General features: G+C 44.6%; 1 protein-coding gene across 5 annotated transcripts in view; it reads right to left on the reverse strand.

The window, feature by feature from the left end:
- LOC106612112 (protein phosphatase 3 catalytic subunit alpha) overlaps positions 1–22,997 on the reverse strand; it is a 55,678-nt gene that overhangs the window by 23,588 nt on the left and 9,093 nt on the right. For 4 of the 5 annotated variants that reach the window (XR_014378825.1, XR_014378824.1, XM_082956034.1 and 1 more), the window contains exons 2-6: positions 10,193–10,393; positions 3,599–3,723; positions 3,163–3,301; positions 819–964; positions 302–441 (exon numbers count right to left, since the gene is read on the reverse strand). Coding sequence is in view for 3 of the 5 variants with exons in the window: in XM_082956034.1 (XP_082812160.1) it covers positions 302–441; positions 819–964; positions 3,163–3,301; positions 3,599–3,723; positions 10,193–10,393 (751 nt within the window). In the remaining 2 variants the exon portion in view is untranslated. The remainder of the gene's footprint in view (positions 1–301; positions 442–818; positions 965–3,162; positions 3,302–3,598; positions 3,724–10,192; positions 10,394–22,997) is intronic. The other variant, XM_014212991.3, reaches the window with a different exon arrangement.

Below are 22,997 nucleotides of genomic sequence, written 5' to 3' on the forward strand. Positions count from 1 at the left end.
ATTGATGACTGTACCTATGACTGCTGGGAATACCTACTGGGAAACCTTAAAGCAGTGGGATATGGTTTAAGCTGAAGAATGTACGTGTGGTTCTGCAGCTGTTGTACAAATCCCAATTAGTCTTTGGTTGTTGGATCTCTGAAGCAGCTTGTGGTCTACCAGTACAACATGTTTCCATCTCCCCTCCAGTACGGTGTTCCTCACCTTTCCCCTGTATAGCACACCTAAAGACGCACCAGATGTGAGTGTGTGTATCCGTATTGTTGTCTGTGTGCGTTGTCATGTTAAAACACGCGTTTACCTGTAGAAATAAGAGCAGCCTCTGACTGTGTTGTGGCCGAAGTACTCTTGCGTCTTCTCGTTGCCAAAGTCTTCGAGTGGGTCGGCCCACAGCAGGTCACACATGGGCCCGAAAGCTGGAGGCTCCTTGAACCTGTCCAGCTGGATTACAGAGACGACGACAACAACACAACAGATGCATTCACTGTACAGACACAATATATTCCTATCTACACAAGAGATAACCAGAACACAGAGATAACAGAACCTGTTCAACTGGACTAGAGAAACAAACAGAACACACAGAATTAACACACAAACACACAGAGAGAGAGAGAGAGAGAGAGAGAGAGAGAGAGAGAGAGAGAGAGAGAGAGAGAGAGAGAGAGAGAGAACAGCATGGAAACAACAGCATGTACTGTACAGGAAGTGGAGTCAAAACAAGGGTTGAATCTTCATGGTAACCAGGGCATTAACAGTGTGTGTGTGTTTGTGTGTAATAAAAAACATTTACAGTACAGTGGGCGTAGTGTCTGAACCTTTTTGATGTCGTCGAGCGTGTGGATCTCTGGCGAGAGCCCTCCATGGACACACAGGAACTGCTGGTTCATCAGAGCAGCCAGCGGCAGGCAGTCAAACGCATCCATACACGAGTCATACACCTGCTCAGAGTACTTTATCTTACCTGAGGAGAGGGAGGGGAGGGGAGAGAGAGGATGGGGCAGAGTGAAAGGACAGGGGGATAGAGCGAGAGAGAGAGACGGAGAGAGAAACAGAGAGAGCGAGAGAGAGAGATAGTGAGAGAGGGAGAGAGATGGAGAGAGTAAATCAAAACACCATAGTGAAGTAGCCAAGCACTATAGGCCAGTAGTCACCCTATGCTGTGTATGTGTGTGTCACGTGTACAGTATGTGTGTGTACTGTTCAGTATGTGTGTGTACTGTACAGTATGTGTGTGTACATGTGTACAGTATGTGTGTGTATTGTACAGTATGTGTGTACACGTGTACAGTATGTGTGTGTGCTGTACAGTATGTGTGTGTACTGTACAGTATGTGTGTGTACATGTGTACAGTATATGTGTGTACAGTATGTGTGTGTATACGTGTACAGTATATGTGTGTACAGTACGTGTGTGTATATGGGTACAGTATATGTGTGTACAGTACGTGTGTGTATATGTGTACAGTATATATGTGTACAGTATGTGTGTGTATATGGGTACAGTACGTGTGTGTATATGGGTACAGTATATGTGTGTACAGTATGTGTGTGTATATGGGTACAGTATATGTGTGTACAGTATGTGTGTGTATATGGGTACAGTATATGTGTGTACAGTACGCGTGTGTATATTGGTACAGTATATGTGTATACAATATGTGTGTGTATATGTGTGTACAGTATGTGTGTGTATATGGGTACAGTATATGTGTGTACAGTATGTGTGTGTATATGTGTACAGTATATGTGTGTACAGTACGTGTGTGTATATGGGTACAGTATGTGTGTGTACAGTATGTGTGTGTATATGGGTACAGTATGTGTGTGTGTACAGTACGTGTGTGTATATGGGTACAGTATGTGTGTGTACAGTACGTGTGTGTATATGGGTACAGTATGTGTGTGTACAGTATGTGTGTGTATATGGGTACAGTATGTGTGTGTGTTTTTGTGAGTGTGTTTGTCAGAGAGATTATTAATGTAGAGAGAGATCATCAATACCATTTCACCAGCCTCTCTCTCTCCCTCTCCCTCTTCCTCTCTCTCTTCCTCCCTCCCTCCCTCTCTCTCTCTCTCTCCCTCTCTTTCTCTCTCCCTCTTTCTCTCTCCCTCTTTCTCTCTCTCTCTTTCTCTCTCTCTCTTTCTCTCTCTCACACACACACATACAGCAGATGGTAATTGAGGGCGCCCACTATTCGCCATAAGCATCAGGGGAAATTAGACTCCTCGTCCCCTGGCCAATCACACACAGCAGACTACGTCCCTGGGTCAATCATTAAGGGCCAAATTAATTTCCTTCTAATCACCTGTTCTCTGACGGGGAGAGACAGAGGGGAGGATGGGAAGAGAGAGAGTGGGGGATGGATGGATGAGAGGATGGAATGAGCGTTGGATGAGCAATGGATGTGAGAGATGGAACAATGGAGAAGCTAGGACGCTAGTTTTAAGGGAGGAGAGGAAAGGGAGGGTACAAGAAGAGAACACACCCACTGGACACACACTGGTTGAATCAACGTTTCTACTTCATTTCAATGAAATGATGTTGAACCAACGTGGAATACATTCTTAGCAAAAAAAGGTGCCATCTAGAACCTAACATGGTTGGGGCTCCCGAGTCGTGCAGCGGTCTAAAGCACTGAATCTCAGTGCTAGAGGCATCACTACAGATGCGGGTTCGTTTCAAAGCTGTATCACAAACGGCTGTGATTGGGAGTCCCTTAGGGCGGGACACAATTGGCCCAGCATCGTCCGGGTTAGGGTTTGGCCGGGGTAGGCCGTCATTGTAAATAAGAATGTGTTCTTAACTGACTTACCTAATTAAATAAAGGTTAAATAAATAAAATAAAAAAATACAAAATGTCCCCATAGGAGAACTCTTTGAAGAACCCTTTTTTGTTCCAGGTAGAACCCTTTTGGTTCCAGGAAGAACCCTTTTGGTTCCAGGAAGAACCCTTTTGGTTCCAGGAAGAACCCTTTTGGGTTCCAGGAAGAACCCTTTTGGGTTCCATGAAGAACCCTTTCCACAGAGGGTTCTACATGGAACCTAAAAGGGTTCTACCTGAAAACAAAAAGGGTTCTAACTGGAACCGAAAAGGTATCTCCTATGGGGATAGCCAAAGACATGGAATTGAAGTCTGTGCTCAGTGGGAAAATACTCACATTCAGTTTTGAAAGTGAAATACTCACATTCAGTTTTGAAAGTGAAATACTCAGTCAGGTGTCTACATTCATGGTTTCCCCGTAGAAGAAATAACGTCTTTGGGTAGAGGATTTTCAACGACCACAGATACAACACACACTGAGAGAGGAGAGAGAGGACACAGAAAGATCTGTTAGTAACAGTACGGCTCAGAGGAAGAAATGACCAGTGAGCTACTCACTTGATGTCAGGCTCAAAGTCCTAGATTCAAAGCTACCTGCTTAAACACTTCCTAGTATGCAGAAAGTAGTGTGCCTCTAGGAAAGTATGCAGTAGCTAGTGTGCACTAGGTAGTGTGTCCCTAAGAAATATGCAGTAGGTATTGTGTCCCTAGGTAGTATGCACTAGATAGTGTGGACTAGATAGTGTGCACTAGGTACTGTAGTGTGCCCTCACCTCAATACTGAAGTAGCCCCGGTCCACGTAGTCCCCTAGGAAGAGGTAGCGTGTCGTCGCGGGGGAACCGCCCACCTCAAACAGCTTCATCAGGTCAAAGAACTGACCGTGGATGTCTCCACACACTGGAACACAACGTTACAACAACGTTACACTCATAGAAGCAGACATTACAATCCTTCTAGTAATTTGAAGGGTCTCTATGTTTAGACTAACATACAACCTCAAACACAACAATGCTAAACACACAACCTCAGTACTACATAATCACATTCCTATTACTTTAGCTTCATCTAGGCGTACAATAGATTACAACCTGAGTATAATACTTTAGTTCCATCTAGTCGTACAATAGATTACAACCTGAATATAATACTTTAGTTCCATCTAGACGTACAATAGATTACAACCTGAATATAATACTTTAGTTCCATCTAGTCGTACAATAGATTAGAACCTGAATATATTACTTTAGTTTCATCTAGGCGTACAATAGATGCCAACCTGAGTATAATACTTTAGTTCCATCTAGACGTACAATAGATTACAACCTGAATATAATACTTTAGTTTCATCTAGGCGTACAATAGATGCCAACCTGAATATAATACTTTAGTTCCATCTAGACGTACAATAGATTACAACCTGAGTATAATACTTTAGTTTCATCTAGGCGTACAATAGATTACAACCTGAATATAATACTTTAGTTCCATCTAGGCGTACAATAGATTACAACCTGAGTATAATACTTTAGTTTCATCTAGGCGTACAATAGATTACAACCTGAATATATTCCAACCAGTCTCTGGAAGTGACAACAAACCAGAAAGGTAAACATCAACCCTTTCTCATATTTTTCAAGTAAATTCCATGAAAATGTAAATTGTCAAATAAAAAAAGCCTTACTCTGACAGTGGCACAACGCCCACTACACTCTCTCCTTTCTGTCATATGTTCCTACAGAACAAACAGCATAGGGAGAATAGGGAGAAGCGTAATGTCTGCTGTCTGTCTGTGTGTGAAGCCTGCCTCCAGCCTGCCTACCACCTCTTCTCTCTAGGGACTAGCAGTAACTGTGAAAACCATAGAGTAGCTAGCTACCGTATCTTCTCTCACTGTGTGTGTGGGATGTGTGCTATCATGGAATTATCTTACAGCTACCGTTTCCATGGAGAAAGACACACACCAAAGCTAGCCAGTAGATACACAAGTCAAAACTAAAACAGAGCTTTTTCGCTGGTATTTTTAATGTAGGCTATAGGCAGCGGAACAAGACCATTCTCTCTTTCATTGTCACTCTCTCTACTTATCTGCCAAACCATCTTCTGTTCCTCTGTCGCATCTCCCTACCTCCCGTCCCCCCTTCCCATCACTCTCTCAATTCAACTCAGTTCACCATATTATTGGCAAGGAGATTGTTTTGTAGATATTGACAAAGTACTGCTATTATTGAGAAAATCTAAAGGCGATTGATTCCATTAAGTGACATTCGGCACAACAGTTATGATTAAGCCAAAAACAATTACTCATTATGGAAGGTGTACATTCATTTCAATTGTAATCTCTCTTTAACCCTCCCTCTCCCTCCCCCCCTTTAACCCTCCCTCCCCCCTCTTTAACCCTACCTCCACCTCTCTTTAACTCTACCCCCCCTTTAACCCTACCTCCCCCTCTCTTTAACTCTACCCCCCTTTAACCCTACCTCCCCCCCTCTTTAACCCTATATCCCCCCCCTTTAACCCTACCCTCCACCTCTCTCTTTACCCCCCCTTTAACCCTACCTCCTCTCTATTTAACCCTACCTCCCCCTCTATTTAACCCTACCTCCCCATCTCTTAAAAGCTACCTCCCCCCTCTTTAACCCTACCTCCTCTCTATTTAACCCTACCTCCCCCTCTATTTAACCCTACCTCCCCCCTCTTTAACCCTACCTCCTCTCTATTTAACCCTACCTCCCCCTCTTTAACCCTACCTCTTCTCTATTTAACCCTACCTCCCCCTCTATTTAACCCTACCTCCTCCTCTCTTTAACCCTACCTGCTCTCTATTTAACCCTACCTCCCCCTCTCTTTAACCCTACCTCCTCTCTATTTAACACTACCTCCTCTCTATTTAACCCTACCTCCCCCTCTATTTAACCCTACCTCCTCTCTATTTAACCCTACCTCCCACTCTATTTAACTCTACCTCCCCCTCTCTTTAACCCTACATCCCCCTCTCTTTAACCCTACCTCCTCTCTATTTTAACCCTACCTCCTCTCTATTTAACCCTACCTCCCCCTCTCTTTAACCCTACTCCCCATCTCTTTAACCCTACCTTCCCCTCTCTTTAACCCTACCTCTTCTCTATTTAACCCTACCTCCCCCTCTATTTAACCCTACCTCCCCCTCTATTTAACCCTACCTCTTCTCTATTTAAACCTACCTCCTCTCTATTTAACCCTACCTCCCCCTCTCTTTAACCCTACCTCCGCCTCTCTTTAACCCTACCTCCCCCTCTATTTAACCCTAACTCCCCCTCTCTTTAACCCTACCTCTTCTCTATTTAACCCTACCTCCCCCTCTATTTAACCCTACCTCCCCTCTATTTAACCCTACCTCCTCTCTATTTAACCCTACCTCCTCCTCTATTTAACCCTACCTCCCCCTCTATTTAACCCTACCTCCCCTCTTTTAACCCTACCTCCTCTCTATTTAACCCTACCTCCCCCTCTCTTTAACCCTACCTCCTCTCTATTTAACCCTACCTCCTCTCTATTTAACCCTCTCTCCTCTCTATTTAACCCTACCTCCCCCTCTATTTAACCCTACCTCTGCCTCTCTTTAACCCTACCTCCCCCTCTCTTTAACCCTACATCCCCCTCTCTTTAACCCTACCTCCTCTCTATTTAAACCTACCTCCCCCTCTATTTAACCCTACCTCCTCTCTATTTAACCCTACCTCCCCCTCTCTTTAACCCTACTCCCCATCTCTTTAACCCTACCTTCCCCTCTCTTTAACCCTACCTCTTCTCTATTTAACCCTACCTCCCCCTCTATTTAACCCTACCTCCCCCTCTATTTAACCCTACCTCTTCTCTATTTAAACCTACCTCCTCTCTATTTAACCCTACCTCCCCCTCTATTTAACCCTACCTCCGCCTCTCTTTAACCCTACCTCCCCCTCTCTTTAACCCTAACTCCCCCTCTCTTTAACCCTACCTCCTCTCTATTTAACCCTACCTCCCCCTCTCTTTAACCCTACCTCCTCTCTATTTAACCCTACCTCCCCCTCTATTTAACCCTACCTCCTCTCTATTTAACCCTACCTCCCCCTCTCTTTAACCCTACCTCCCCATCTCTTTAACCCTACCTTCCCCTCTCTTTAACCCTACCTCTTCTCTATTTAACCCTACCTCCCCCTCTATTTAACCCTACCTCCCCCTCTCTTTAACCCTACCTCCCCATCTCTTTAACCCTACCTTCCCCTCTATTTAACCCTACCTCCCCCTCTATTTAACCCTACCTCTTCTCTATTTAACGCTACCTCCCCCTCTATTTAACCCTACCTCCCCCTCTCTTTAACCCTACCTCCCCCCTCTTTAACCCTACCTCTTTTCTATTTAACCCTACCTCCCCCTCTATTTAACCCTACCTCCCCCTCTATTTAACCCTACCTCCCCCTCTATTTAACCCTACCTCTTCTCTATTTAACCCTACCTCCTCTCTATTTAACCCTACCTCCCCCTCTCTTTAACCCTACCTGCCCCTCTCTTTAACCCTACCTCCTCTCTATTTAACCCTACCTCCCCCTCTATTTAACTCTACCTCCTCTCTATTTAACCCTACCTCCCCCTCTATTTAACCCTACCTCCCCTCTATTTAACCCTACCTCCTCTCTATTTAACCCTACCTCCTCTCTATTTAACCCTACTTCCCCCTGTATTTAACCCTACCTCCCCCTCTCTTTAACCCTACCTCCTCTCTATTTAACCCTACCTCCTCTCTATTTAACCCTACCTCCTCTCTATTTAACCCCACCTCCTCTCTATTTTACCCTACTTCCCCCTGTATTTAACCCTACCTCCCCCACTTTTTAACCCTACCTCCTCTCTATTTAACCCTACCTCCTCTCTATTTAACCCTAACTCTCCCTCTATTTAACCCTAACTCTCTTTAACCCTATCTCTCTCTTAAACCCTACCTCCCCCTCTATTTAATCCTACCCCCCTCTCTTCAACCCTAACTCTCTTTAACCCTACCACTCCCTCTTTTTAACCCTACCACTCCCTCTTTTTAACCCTACCTCCTCTCTATTTAACCCTACCTCCTCTCTATTTAACCCTAACTCTCCCTCTATTTAACCCTAACTCTCTTTAACCCTACCTCTCTCTTAAACCCTACCTCCCCCTCTATTTAATCCTACCCCCCTCTCTTCAACCCTAACTCTCTTTAACCCTACCACTCCCTCTTTTTAACCCTACCACTCCCTCTTTTTAACCCTACCTCCTCTCTATTTATCCCTACCTCCTCTCTATTTAACCCTACCTCCTCTCTATTTAACCTTACCTCCTCTCTATTTAACCCTACCTCCTCTCTATTTAACCCTACCTCCCCCTCTCTTTAACCCTACCTCCCCCTCTATTTAACCCTACCTCTTCTCTATTTAACCCTACCTCCCCCTCTATTTAACCCTACCTCCCCCTCTCTTTAACCCTATCTCCCCCTCTCTTTAACCCTACCTCCACCTCTCTTCAAACCTACCTCTTCTCTATTTAAGCCTACCTCTTCTCTATTTAACCCTACCTCTCCCTCTCTTTAACCCTACCTCCTCTCTATTTAACCCTACCACTCCCTCTTTTTAACCCTACCTCCTCTCTATTTAACCCTACCTCCTCTCTATTTAACCCTAACTCTCCCTCTATTTAACCCTAACTCTCTTTAACCCTACCTCTCTCTTAAACCCTACCTCCCCCTCTATTTAATCCTACCCCCCTCTCTTCAACCCTAACTCTCTTTAACCCTACCACTCCCTCTTTTTAACCCTACCACTCCCTCTTTTTAACCCTACCTCCTCTCTATTTAACCCTACCTCCTCTCTATTTAACCCTACCTCCTCTCTATTTAACCCTACCTCCCCCTCTCTTTAACCCTACCTCCCCCTCTATTTAACCCTACCTCCCCCTCTATTTAACCCTACCTCCTCTCTAATTAACCCTAACTCTCCCTCTATTTAACCCTAACTCTCTTTAACCCTATCTCTCTCTTAAACCCTACCTCCCCCCCTATTTAATCCTACCCCCCTCTCTTCAACCCTAACTCTCTTTAACCCTACCACTCCCTCTTTTTAACCCTACCTCTCCTTCTATTTAACCCTAACTCTCTTTAACCCTACCTCTCTCTTAAACCCTACCTCCCCCTCTATTTAATCCTACCCCCCTCTCTTCAACCCTAACTCTCTTTAACCCTACCACTCCCTCTTTTTACCCTACCACTCCCTCTTTTTAACACTACCTCCTCTCTATTTAACCCTACCTCCTCTCTATTTAACCCTAACTCTCCCTCTATTTAACCCTAACTCTCTTTAACCTTACCTCTCTCTTAAACCCTACCTCCCCCTCTATTTAATCCTACCCCCCTCTCTTCAACCCTAACTCTCTTTAACCCTACCACTCCCTCTTTTTAACCCTACCTCCTCTCTATTTAACCCTACCTCCTCTCTATTTAACCCTACCTCCTCTCTATTTAACCCTACCTCCCCCTCTCTTTAACCCTACCTCCCCCTCTATTTAACCCTACCTCCCCCTCTATTTAACCCTACCTCCTCTCTAATTAACCCTAACTCTCCCTCTATTTAACCCTAACTCTCTTTAACCCTAACTCTCTCTTAAACCCTACCTCCCCCCCTATTTAATCCTACCCCCCTCTCTTCAACCCTGACTCTCTTTAACCCTACCACTCCCTCTTTTTAACCCTACAACTCCCTCTTTTTAACCCTACCTCCTCTCTATTTAACCCTACCTCCTCTCTATTTAACCCTAACTCTCCCTCTATTTAACCCTAACTCTCTTTAACCCTACCTCTCTCTTAAACCCTACCTCCCCCTCTATTTAATCCTACCCCCCTCTCTTCAACCCTAACTCTCTTTAACTCTACCACTCCCTCTTTTTAACCCTACCACCCTTCTCTTCAACCCTACCACTCTTTAACCCTAACTCTCCCTCTATTTAACTCTCCCTCCCACTCTCTTTAACACTACCTCCCACTCTCTTTAACCCTACATCTCTTTAACCCTATCTCCCCCTCTATTTTCTCTCTTCCTTTCTCTTCTTACCCACCTCTCTCCCTCCCTTACCCTTCTCATTGTCCATCACTCCCCCTTTTTCTCTCCCTCTCTTCACCTCTCCACCTCCTTTCACCTCTTCTCCCATACCTCACCTCTCCTCAACTGTGACTGGGGCCTCTATATCCAGCATGGTCCTCTCCTTCCTCCCCACTCTCCTCCTTTCCTTCCCCCTCTCCCTCCTCACCTGTGACTGGGGCTTCTATATCCAGCATGGTCCTCTCCTTCCTCCCCACTCTCCTCCTTTCCTTCCCCCTCTCCCTCCTCACCTGTGACTGGGGCCTCTATATCCAGCATGGTCCTCTCCTGGCACAGGATGGCGGCTCCCTCATTGATGATGCGTAGGGCCACCACCTCCTCCAGACGGCCCTCCTTGGTGAGGTGGGCTTTTAGCAGGTCTACTCTAGGCTTCCCCTCACAGTCAAACACTTCCTTCATGGAGAGCCTGTGGCTCAGGGGGAAGGGGACCGCTAGAGAGAGGAGGAATGGTAGATAGAGGAAAAAGGGAAAGGGAGAAAGATGGGGGACAGGATGAGAAAAAGGAGAAAAGCCTTATTCTAAAATGTATTAAATTAATAAACATTTGTAAACATTTTCCTCCTCAATCTACACACAATACCCCATAATGACAAAGTGAAAACAGTTTTTTTTCAAAAAATAAATAAATACAGAAATACAGAAGTATTCAGCCCCTTTGCTATGAGACTTGAAATTGAGCTCAGGTGCATCCATTGATCATCCTTGAGATGTTTCTACAACTTGATTGGAGTCCACCTCTGGTAAATTCATTTCATTGGACATGATTTGGAAAGGCACTCTTCCTTGAGCTAGCCGCTCGGCCAAACTAATCAATCAGGGAAGAAGGGCCTGGATCAGGGAGGTGACTAAGAACCCGATGGTGACTCTAACGAAGCTCAAGAGTTCCTCTGTGGAGATGGGAGAACCTTCCAGACGGACAACCATCTCTGCAGCACTCCACCAATCAGGCCTTTATGGTAGAGTGGCCAGACGGAAGCCACTCCTCAGTAAAAGGCACATGACAGCCTGCTTGGAGTTTGCCAGAAGGCACCACTTGACTCTCAGACCATGACAAACAGGATGAAACCAAGATTGAACTCTTTGGCCTGAATGCCAAGAGTCAAGTGTTGAGGAAACCAGGCACCGCTCATCACCTGGCCAATACTATCCCTACCGCTGAAGCATGGTGGTGGCAGCATCATGATGTGGAGATGTTTTTCAGCGGCAGGGACTGGGAGACCAGTCAGGATCGAGGGAAAGATGAACAGAGCAAAGTACAGAGAGATCCTTGGTGAAAACCTGCTCCAGAGCGCTCAGGACCTCAGTCTAGGGCGAAGGTTCACCTTCCAACAGGACGACGACCCTAAGCACACAGCCAAGACAATGCAGGAGTGGCTTCAGGACAAGTCTCTGAATGACCTTGAGTGGCCCAGCTAGATCCCGACGCTCCCCATCCAATCTGACAGAGCTTGAGAGGATCTGCAGAGAAGAATACAGGTGTGCCAAGCTTGAAGCGTTATACCCAAGAATACTCGCAGCTGTAATCACTGCCAAAGGTGCTTCAACAAAATACTGAGTAAAGGGCCTGAATACTTATGTAAATTTGATATTTCCATTTTTTATTTTGAATACATTTGCAAACTGTCTAAAAACCTGTTTTTCTTTGTCATTATGGGGTATTTATGTAGATTGCTGAATTTTAGAATAAGGCTGTATCGTAACAAAAAGTGAAGTGGTCTGAATACTTTCTGAATGCACTGTACCTACCCACAGTGCCTTCAGGAAGTATTCACACCCCTTGACTTTTTCCACATTTTGTTGTGTAACAGCCTGACTTTAAAATGTATTACATTTAGATGTTGTGTCACTTACACACAATACCCCATAATGTCAAAGTGGAATTATATTGTTACAAGTTAATTAAAAATCAAAACCTGAAATGTCTTGTGTCAATAAGTATTCCATTTCTTTGTTATGGCAAGCCTAAATAAGTCCAGGAGTAAACATTTGCTTAACAAGTCACATAATAAGTTGCATGAAATCGCTCTGTGTGCAATAATAGTGTTTAACATGGTTTTTGAATGACTACTACCATCTCTGTACCCCACATGTACAATTATCTGCAAGATCCCTATGTCAAGCAGTGAAGTTCAAAGACAGATTCAACCACAAAGACCAGGGAGGTCTCCAATGCCTCACAAAGAAGGGCAGCTATTGGTAGATGGGTAAAAATAAAAAGTATACAGTGAATATCCATTTGAGCATGGTGAAGTTATTAATTACATTTTGGATGGTGTATCAATACACCCAGTCACTAAAGATATAGGCGTCCTTCCTAACTTAGTTGCTGGAAAGGAAGGAAACCGCTCAGGGATTTCATGTCACGGTCGTTGTTGAAGAGAGAAGGGGACCAAGGCGCAGCGGGTACGTGAATACTCATACTTTAATTTATTTAATTAAAGTGAACACGAAAACAATAAACCAAAAACGACAGACCAACAGTTTCACAGGCTAAATATAACAGCAGCGCAAAATACAACTACCCACAAACAACCAGGTGAAAACAAGCTCCCTATATATGACTCTCAATCAGGAACAACGATGTACAGCTGTTCCTGATCGAGAGCCACACAGACCAACAAAGAAATATACAAACTAGAAAAACCTAGAATACCAAAACAAGAACATACACCAAAACCCCAGAACACATAAATAAAACACCCCTCTACATACACATAACCCCCAAACCACATAAAACAAATACCCCCTGCCACGTCCTGACCAAACTACAATAACAAATAACCCCTATTACTGGTCAGGACGTGACATTTCACCATGAGGCCCATGGTGACTTTAAAACATTTACAGAGTTTAATGGGTGTGATAGGAAACAACTGTGGATGGATCAACAACATAGTAGTTACTCAACAATACTAACCTAAATGACAGAAAGAAAAAAAGGAAGCCTGTACAGAATACCATTTCTCCAAAACATGCATCCTGTTTGCATAGCCGCAGGAAGATGTTCGGCGGCTACAGGCAGCTATATCGGTCCACTAATACTAGTAAAGGCACAGTGCACTACTTTTTGCACTACCTACCTACCTATCTACCTACCAGGGTTACTGCTAGCCGGCAACAGCCGAATTTGACCGATAAAAAAATGAAAAGCCGATAAATAAAACTGTTGCCGGTCAAAATGACCAGGAGAACAAAATAATGCTTTTTATTAATTGATGGAAAAACATTTAACATCATGCTTATCGGTCTATAGTTTAATTTGCATAATTTAGTGGAATTAAATTGGCGAGTGTGTATTTTTGTTCGTCATCATGTATCTTTTTTATCCAACACAAATATCACATACGGAGATTATTGAAAAAAATTGCTCCGACAAAGAGAGTTGCTGTGCCTCTAGCTCTTAGGAAACTTTGCAGTATTTGTTTTTTTACGTGTAATTTCTTACATTATTAGCCCAGAATTTTTTGGCCGGGAAGAACTATTGGATATCAGAGCGATGGTAACTCACCAGCACTACCAGCATTACGACCAGGAATACGACAATCCCGAATCGGACCCTTTGTTCGTACCCCCCAGGGCAATTGGACTGATTCCAGAGGCCGATCCAAAACCCCGCCGGTGGAGGAGAGGTACTCAGAGTGGTCTTCTAGGTGCGCACACCTCCCACCGCTTCAGCGTATATTACTCGCTTATGTTCAGTCTCTGGATAATAAAGTTGACAAGCTCAGGGCGAGGATTTCTTTTCAGAGAGACATCAGGGATTGTAACATACTCTGTCTCACGGAAACATGGCTCTCTCAGGATATACTGTCTGAGTCTGTCCAGCCAGTTGGGTTCTCAGTTCAAATATCTATCCGGGAAGAAGAACGGGGGTGTATGTTTCATGATTAACGACTCATGGTGTGACTGTGAGAACATACAGGAACTCAAGTCCTTTTGTTCACCCAACCTAGAATACCTCATAATCAAATGCCGACCGTATTATCTCCCAAGAGAATTCTCTTCGGTTATAGTCACAGCCGTTTATACACCCCTCAAGCCGATATCACGATGGCCCTCTAAGAACTTCACTGGACTTTATGCAAACTGGAAACCAAATATCATGAGGCCGTATTTATTGTAGCTGAGGATTTTAACAAAGCAATTTTGAGAAAAAGGCTGCTGAAGTTCTATCAACACATTCACTGATGTACTCGCGCTGCTAAAACACTCAACCATTATTACTCCAACTTCCGGGATGCCTACAAGGCCCTCCCCCGCCCTCCTTTCAGCAAATCTGATCACGACTCCATTTCGCTCCTCCCTTCCTATAGGCAGAAACTCAAACAGGAAGTACCCGTGCTAAGGACATTTCAACACTGGTCTGACCAATCGGAATCTACGCTTCAAGATTGTTTTGATCACGCGGACTAGGATATGTTCCGGGTAGCCTCCGAGAATAATATAGACGAATACACTGATACGGTGGCTGAGTTTATCAGGTGATGGAGATGTTGTACCCACTGTGACTATTAAAACCTACCCTAACCAGAAACCGTAAATAGACGGCAGCATTCGCTCAAAACTGAAAGCGCAAACCATCACATTTTACCATGGCAAGGTGATTGGAAATATGGTTGAATAAAAACAGTGTAGTCATTCCCTCCATAAGGCAATCAAAACAGGCAAACCATCAGAATAGAGACAAAGTGGAGTTGCAATTCAACGGCTCAGACACGAGCAGGGTCTACAGACAATCACGGACTACAAAGGGAAAACCAGCCACGTCGCTGACACCGACATCTTGCTTCCGGACAAGCTTAACACATTCATCGCCCGCTTTGAGGATAAGACAATGCCACCGACGCGGCCCGTTACCAAGGACTGTGTGCTCTCCTTCCGTGGCCGACGTGAGTAAGACATTTAAGCGTGTTAACCCTCGCAAGGCTGCCAGCCCAGATGGCATCCATAGCCGCGTGTTCAGAGCATGCGCAGACTAGCTGGCTAGAGTGTTTACGGACATATTCAGTTTCTTCCTATCCCAGTCTACAGTTGTGGCCAAAAGTTTTGAGAATGACACAAATATTAATTTCCACAAAGTTTGCTGCTTCAGTGTCTTTAGATATTTTTGTCAGATGTTACTATGGAATACTGAAGTATAATTACAAGCATTTCATAAGTGTCAAAGGCTTTTATTGACAATTACATGAAGTTGATGCAAAGAGTCAATATTTGCAGTGTTGACCCTTCTTTTTCAAGACCTCTGCAATCCGCCCTGGCATGCTGTCAATTAACTTCTGGGCCACATCCTGAGAAAATGACTTTACCCCAGTCCTCAGCAGTCAAATCCCTGTACCTTTTGCAGAATATCAGTCTGTCCCTGATGTTTTTCCTGGAGAGAAGTGGCTTCTTTGCTGCCCTTCTTGACACCAGGCCATCCTCCAAAAGTCTTCGCCTCACTGTGCGTGCAGATGCACTCACACCTGCCTGCTGCCATTCCTGAGTAAGCTTTGTACTGGTGGTGCCCCAATCCCGCAGCTGAATCAACTTTAGGAGATGTTCCTGGCGCTTGCTAGACTTTCTTGGGCGCCCTGAAGCCTTCTTCACAACAATTGAACCGCTCTCCTTGAAGTTCTTGATGATCCGATAAATGGTTGATTTAGGTGCAATCTTACTGGCAGCAATATCCTTGCCTGTGAAGCCCTTTTTTGTGCAAAGCAATGATGACGGCACGTGTTTCCTTGCAGGTAACCATGGTTGACAGAGGAAGAACAATGATTCCAAGCACCACCCTCCTTTTGAAGCTTCCAGTCTGTTATTCAAACTCAATCAGCATGACAGAGTGATCTCCAGCCTTGTCCTCGTCAACACTCACACCTGTGTTAACAAGAGAATCACTGACATGATGTCAGCTTGTCCTTTTGTGGCAGGGCTGAAATGCAGTGGAAATGTTTTTGGGGGATTCAGTTCATTTGCATGGCAAAGAGGGACTTTGCAATGAATTGCAATTCATCTGATCACTCTTCCTAACATTCTGGAGTATATGCAAATTGCCATCAATATTAATTAATTAATATTTGTGTCATTCTCAAAACTTTTGGCCACGACTGTACTGTCCCCACATGCTTCAAAATGTCCACTATTGTTCCTGTACACAAGAAAGGAAAGGTAACTGAACTAAATTACTATTGCCCCATAGCACTCACTTCTGTCATCATGAAGTGCTTTGAGAGACTAGTCAAGGATCATATCAACTCTACCTTACCTGACACCCTATTTTCCTGGTGCCAGGAAAATAACCTCTCAGCCAATGTCAACAAAGCAAAGGAGCTGATTGTGGACTTCAGGAAACAGAAAAGGGAGCATCCCCCAATCCACATCAACGGGACCACAGTGGAGGAGGTGGAAAGCTTCAAGTTCCTCAGCCTATACGTCACTGACAAACTGAAATGGTCCACCCACACAGACAGTGTGGTGAAGAAGCCGCAACAGAGCCTCTTAAACCTCAGGAGGCTGAAGAAATTTGGCTTGGCACCTAAAACCCTCACAAACCCTTACAGATGCACAATTGAGAGTATCCTGTCGGGCTGTATCACCGCCTGGTACGGCAACTGCATCGCCCGCAACGGCAAGGCTCTCCAGAGGTTGGTGCGGTCTGCCCAACACATCACCGGGGGCAAACTACCTGCCCTCCAGGACACCTACAGCACCCAATGTCACAGGAAGGCCAAAAAGATCATCAAGGACAACAACCACCCGAGCCACTGCCCGCTATCATCCAGAAGGCGAGGTCAGTACAGGTGCATCAAAGCTGGGACTGAGACTGAAAAACAGCTTCTATCTCAAGGCCATCAGATTGTTAAATATTGTTAAATAATCATCACTAGCACATTATAAACATAGACTTGGAATAACTGGCCACTTTAATAAGGGAACACTGGTCACTTTAATAATGTTTACATATTTTGCATTACTCATCTCATATGTAAACTACTGGTTAAAATTTTTAGAACACCTACTCATTCAAGGTTTTTCTTAATTTTTACTATTTTCTACGTTGTAGAACAATAGTGAAGACATCAATACTATGAAATAACACATATGGCGTCATGTAGTAACCAAAAAAGTGTTAAACAAATCAAAATATATTTTATATTTGAGATTCTTCAAATAGCCACCCTTTTCCTTGATGACAGCTTTGCACACTCTTGGCAAATGAAAACCAGGTGTGTGGGAAAATGAGACAAAACAAATGCAAAATGACAAATGGATCGGCGATGGCTAGAAGACCGGTGACGTCGACCGCCGAACACCACCCGAACAAGGAGAGGCATCAACTTCGGCTGAAGTCGTGACAACAGCAGACATTTAGCCATCCATAACTGGCTACGGGACTATTGCAGCTCTGTGGGTGTAACATGGGTGTAACATTTATTGACAATTTTGATAACTTCTGGAAACAACACTTATTTTAGAAGGAGGATGGGATCCACCCAAATCATTTGGGTTCCAGCATTATAAGGCTGCGTTGAGACAATGACTTATCAATGACCCAAGTCCAGCTCATTTAATCCCTACCATTTGACGCTGACTTGTAATAATGCTTCAGCAAATGAACATTAAACCAGGGGCATTGGCAGACACAATGTAAGTAACCTAATTTATGTCCCTCTAACTGCCCTGAATGCCTCTGCTGATCCCACAGCTATTGTATGCAGTAATCATGTGCCTATGAAGCAGAGTGATACTGTTAGAACTGAGGTAGTGTGGCCTAGTAGGAATCAAGCATTCCAGAAAAAAGTGCTCAAAATAGCCCACTTTAACATAAGAAACAAGGTTCATGAAAACAATCATTTGCAGATGACATTCTGACTATCTCTGAAACTGACTTAGATTTTTTATTTTACTTTTATTTAACTAGGCAAGTCAGTTAACAACAAATTCTTATTTTCAATGACGGCCTAGGAACAGTGGGTTAACTGCCTTGTTCAGGAGCAGAACGACAGGTTTGTAACTCAGGGATTCAAACTTGCAACCTTGCGGTTACTAGTCCAACGCTGTAACCACTAGGCTACGTTGCTGTCCCAAGATAATACCTCTGATGATACAGTGGTAGCAATACATGGTTATAACATTTACCGAAAAGACAGAAATGTCAAAGGTGGAGGTGTGGCCGTTTTTATTCAGAACCACATTCCTGTAAAGCTTAGAGAGGATCTCATGTTAAATACTGTTGAAGTAATATGGCTACAGGTTAATCTGCCTCACCTAAAGCCCATTCTGGTGAGAAGCTGCTATAGACCACCAAGTGTTGACAGTCAGTATCTGGATAATATGTGTGAAAGGCTTGACAATGTATGTGATATCAACAGAGAAGTATATTTTCTGGGTGATTTAAATATTGACTGGCTTTCATCAGGGCGCCCACTTAAGAGTAAGTTTCAAACTGTAACTAGTGCCTGCAACCTGGTTCAGGTTATCAGTCAACCTACCAGGGTAGTTACAAACAGCACAGGAATGAAATCATCAACATGTATTGATCACATCTTTACTAATGCTGCAGAAATGTGCTTTAAAGCAGTATCCAAATCCATCGGATGTAGTGATCACAATATAGTAGCCATATCTAGGAAAAACAAAGTTCCAAAGGCTGGGCCTAATATAGTGTATAAGAGGTCATACAATAAGTTTTGTAGTGATTCATGTGTTGATGATGTAAAGAATATTTGTTGGTCTGTGGTGTGTAATGAAGAGCAACCAGACACTGCACTTGACGCATTTATGAAATTGCTTATTCCAGTTACTAATAAGCACACACCCATTAAGAAAATGACTGTAAAAACGTACTTTTTTCAATCTTTACTAACGACATGCCACTGGCTTTGTATGCGGATGACTCAACACTATTCACGTCAGTTACTACAGAGACTGAAATGAATGCAACACTTAACAAAGAGCTGCACCTAGTTTCAGAGTGGGTGCCAAGGAATAAGTTAGTCCTAAATATTTAAAAAACTAAAATCATAGTATTTGGGACAAATCATCCACTAAAACCTGAAATAAATCTTGTAATGAATAATGTGGATATTGAGCAAGTTGAGGTGACTAAACTGCTTGGAGTAACCCTGGATTGTAAACTGTCATGGTTAAAATATACTGCTCAAAAAAATAAAGGGAACACTTAAACAACACATCCTAGATCTGAATGAAAGAAATAATCTTATTAAATACTTTTTTCTTTACATAGTTGAATGTGCTGACAACAAAATCACGCAAAAATAATCAATGGAAATCCAATTTATCAACCCATGGAGGTCTGGATTTGGAGTCACACTCAAAATTAAAGTGGAAAACCACACTAGAGGCTGATCCAACTTTGATGTAATGTTCTTAAAACAAGTCAAAATGAGGCTCAGTAGTGTGTGTGGCCTCCATGTGCCTGTATGACCTCCCTACAACGCCTGGGCATGCTCCTGATGAGGTATCTCCTCCCAGACCTGGACTAAAGCATCCGCCAACTCCTGGACAGTCTGTGGTGCAACGTGGCGTTGGTGGATGGAGCGAGACATGATGTCCCAGATGTGCTCAATTGGATTCAGGTCTGGGGAACGGGCGGGCCAGTCCATAGCATCAATGCCTTCCTCTTGCAGGAACTGCTGACACACTCCAGCCACATGAGGTCTAGCATTGTCTTGCATTAGGAGGAACCCAGGGCCAACCGCACCAGCATATGGTCTCACAAGGGGTCTGAAGATCACATCTCGGTACCTACTGGCAGTCAGGCTACCTCTGGCGAGCACATAGAGGGCTGTGCGGCCCCCCAAAGAAATGCCACCCTACACCATGACTGACCCACCGCCAAACCGGTCATGCTGGAGGATGTTGCAGGCAGCAGAACATTCTCCACGGCATCTCCAGACTCTGTCACATCTGTCACGTGCTCAGTGTGAACCTGCTTTCATCTGTGAAGAGCACAGGGCGCCAGTGGCGAATTTGCCAATCTTGGTGTTCTCTGGCAAATGTCAAACATCCTGCACAGTGTTGGGCTGTAAGCACAACCCCCACCTGTGGACGTTGGGCCCTCATACCACCCTCATGGAGTCTGTTTCTGACCGTTTGAGCAGACACATGCACATTTGTGGCCTGCTGGAGGTCATTTTGCAGGGCTCTGGCAGTGCTTCTCCTGCTCCTCCTTGCACAAAGGCGGAGGTATCGGTACTGCTGCTGGGTTGTTGCCCTCCTATGGCCTCCTTCACGTCTCCTGATGTACTGGCCTGTGTCCTGGTAGCGCCTCCATGCTCTGGACACTACGCTGACAGACACAGCAAACCTTCTTGCCACAGCTCGCATTGATGTGCCATCCTGGATGAGCTGCACTACCTGAGCCACTTGTGAGGGTTGTGGACTCCGTCTCATGCTACCACTAGAGTGAAAGCACCGCCAGCATTCAAAAGTGACCAAAACATCAGCCAGGAAGCATAGGAAATTAGAAGTGGTCTGTGGTCCCCACCTGCAGAACCACTCCTTTATTGGGGGTGTCTTGCTAATTGCCTATAATTTCCACCTGTTGTCTATTCCATTTGCACAACAGCATGTGAAATTTATTGTCAATCAGTGTTGCTTCCTAAGTGGACAGTTTGATTTCACAGAAGTGTGATTGACTTGGAGTTACATTGTGTTGTTTAAGTGTTCCCTTTATTTTTTTGAGCAGTGTATATTGATACATCAGTAACTAAAATGGGGAGAAGTCTGTCCATAATAAAGAGCTGCTCTGCCTTCTTAACAGTGCTGACTCCTCCTACAGGCCCTCGTTTTGTAGCACCTGGACTAGTCGGGTGGTCAGGTGCCACAGAGGGACTTAGGAAAACTACAGTTAGCTCAGAACAGGGCAGCACGGCTGGCCCTTGGATGTACACGGAGAGCAAATATTAATAATATGGATGTCAGTCTCTCCTGGCTCAAAGTGGACGAGAGATTGACTTCATCGCTACTTGTATTTGTGAAATTAAAAAAAAACATTTTTATTTCACCTTTATTTAACCAGGTAGGCTAGTTGAGAACAAGTTCTCATTTACAACTGAGACTTGGCCAAGATAAAGCAAAGCAGTGCGACACAAACAACAACACAGAGTCACACATGGAATAAACAAGCGTACAGTCAATAACACAATATAAAAAAAGAAAGTCTATATACAGTGTGTGCAAATGGCGTGAGGAGGTAGGCAATAAATAGGCCATAGTAGCGAAGTAATTACAATTTAGCAGATTAACACTGGAGTGATAAATGAGCAGATGATGATGTGCAAGTAGAAATACTGGTGTGCAAAAGAGCAAAAAAGTAAATAAAAACAATATGGGGATGAGGTAGGTAGATTGGATGGGCTATTTACAGATGGACTATGTACAGCTGCAGCGATCGGTTAGCTGCTCAGATAGCTGATGTTTAAAGTTAGTGAGGGAAAGATAAGTCTCGTTTTTGAATGCACCGAGCTTTCTGTTTGACGTACTGGCACACAGCCCGGAAACCCATGCATACCCCACAACACATGCCACTAGAGGTCTCTTCACGGCCCCCCAAGTCCAGACCAGACAATGGGGGGCGAACAGTACTACATAGAGCTATGACTACATGGAACTCTATTCCACATCAAGTAACTCATGCAAACAGTCAAATTTGATAAAAAAAACAGATAAAAATACACCTTATGGAACAGCGGGGACTGTAAAGCAACACAAACATAGGCAGAGACACATGCATCCCCCCACACACACACACACACACACACACACACACACACACACACGATAACATACGCACTATACACACGTACACATGGATTTTGTGTTGTAGTTACAGTATGTGGTAGTAGAGTAGGGGCCTGAGGTCACACATCCTCCTCTCCTCTCCTCTCCAATCCTATCCCCTCTTCTACTCTTCTCTTCTCTCATCTCACCTCCTCTCATCTCGTCTTCTCTCTTGTTCTCTCTTTTCCCCGCTTTTCCTATCCCTCCACTCATCTAATCAGCTCTTCTCCTCCCCTCTCCTCTCCCCTCGTCTCCCTTCTCTCCGTACCTCTCGTCTCCCGACGTCTCCTCTCTTCTGATCTCATCTCCTCTCTTTCCCCTCCTCTCTTTCCTCTCCCCTCTTCTCCCCTTATCTCCTCTCCTCTCCTCCTGCCTCTCCTCTCCTCTAATCTCATCTCCTCTTCTCCTCTCCTCCCCACTCTTCTGCTCTCGTCTCCTCTCTTCTCCTCTCTTTTCCTATCCCCTCCTGCCCCTCCTCTCAACTACACTCCCCTCCTCTCCTCTAATCTCATCTCCTCTCGTTTCCTCTCCACTCCTCTCGTCTCCTCTCTATCTACCTGTCTACCTCCAACCATCTCTCCACACAGTACCAGTACAGGAACAACATCCCCTCTACTCTCCTTCTCTACTCTCCCCTTTTTTTTCCTCTCCACTCCTTTCCTCTCCTTTCCTCTCTTCTCTTCTCCCCTCCCATCCTCCACCCTATTTTCCTCTCCCCTTTTCTATCCTCCTCTCCTCTCCTCCCACCTCCCCTCCTCTAATCGTATCTCCTCTCTGTCTACCTCCAGCCATCTCTTCACACAGTACCAGGCTGAGGTAATAAACAACATCACAGCAGCAACAGGAACAACACCCTCCTCTCTTCTCCTTCCACCCCTCCTCCCTTTCTCCTCTCCTCTCCTCTCCTCCCCATCCTCTCCTCTCCCCTCCCCTCCTCTAATCTCATCTTTTCTCTTTTCCTCTCTAGTTCTCTCGTCTCCTCTCGATCTACCTGTCTACCTCCAACCATCTCTCCACACAGAACCAGTACAGGAACAACAACGCTCCCCTCGTCTCCTTTCGTCTCCTCTCCACTCCTCTCCCCTCCTCTCTTCTCTTCTCCTCTCCCCTCCTCTGCTCTCCACTCTTTTCCTCTCTTTTCCTCTCCCCTCCTCTAATCTCATATCCTCTCTTCTCCTCTCCACTCCTATCGTCTCCTCTCATCTCCTCTCTTTTCATCTCTTTTTCTATCACCTCCACTCCCATCCTCTT

The sequence above is a fragment of the Salmo salar genome, chromosome 09 (assembly GCF_965601325.2).
Source record: "Salmo salar chromosome 09, fSalSal1, whole genome shotgun sequence".
Classification (NCBI taxonomy): domain Eukaryota; kingdom Metazoa; phylum Chordata; class Actinopteri; order Salmoniformes; family Salmonidae; genus Salmo; species Salmo salar.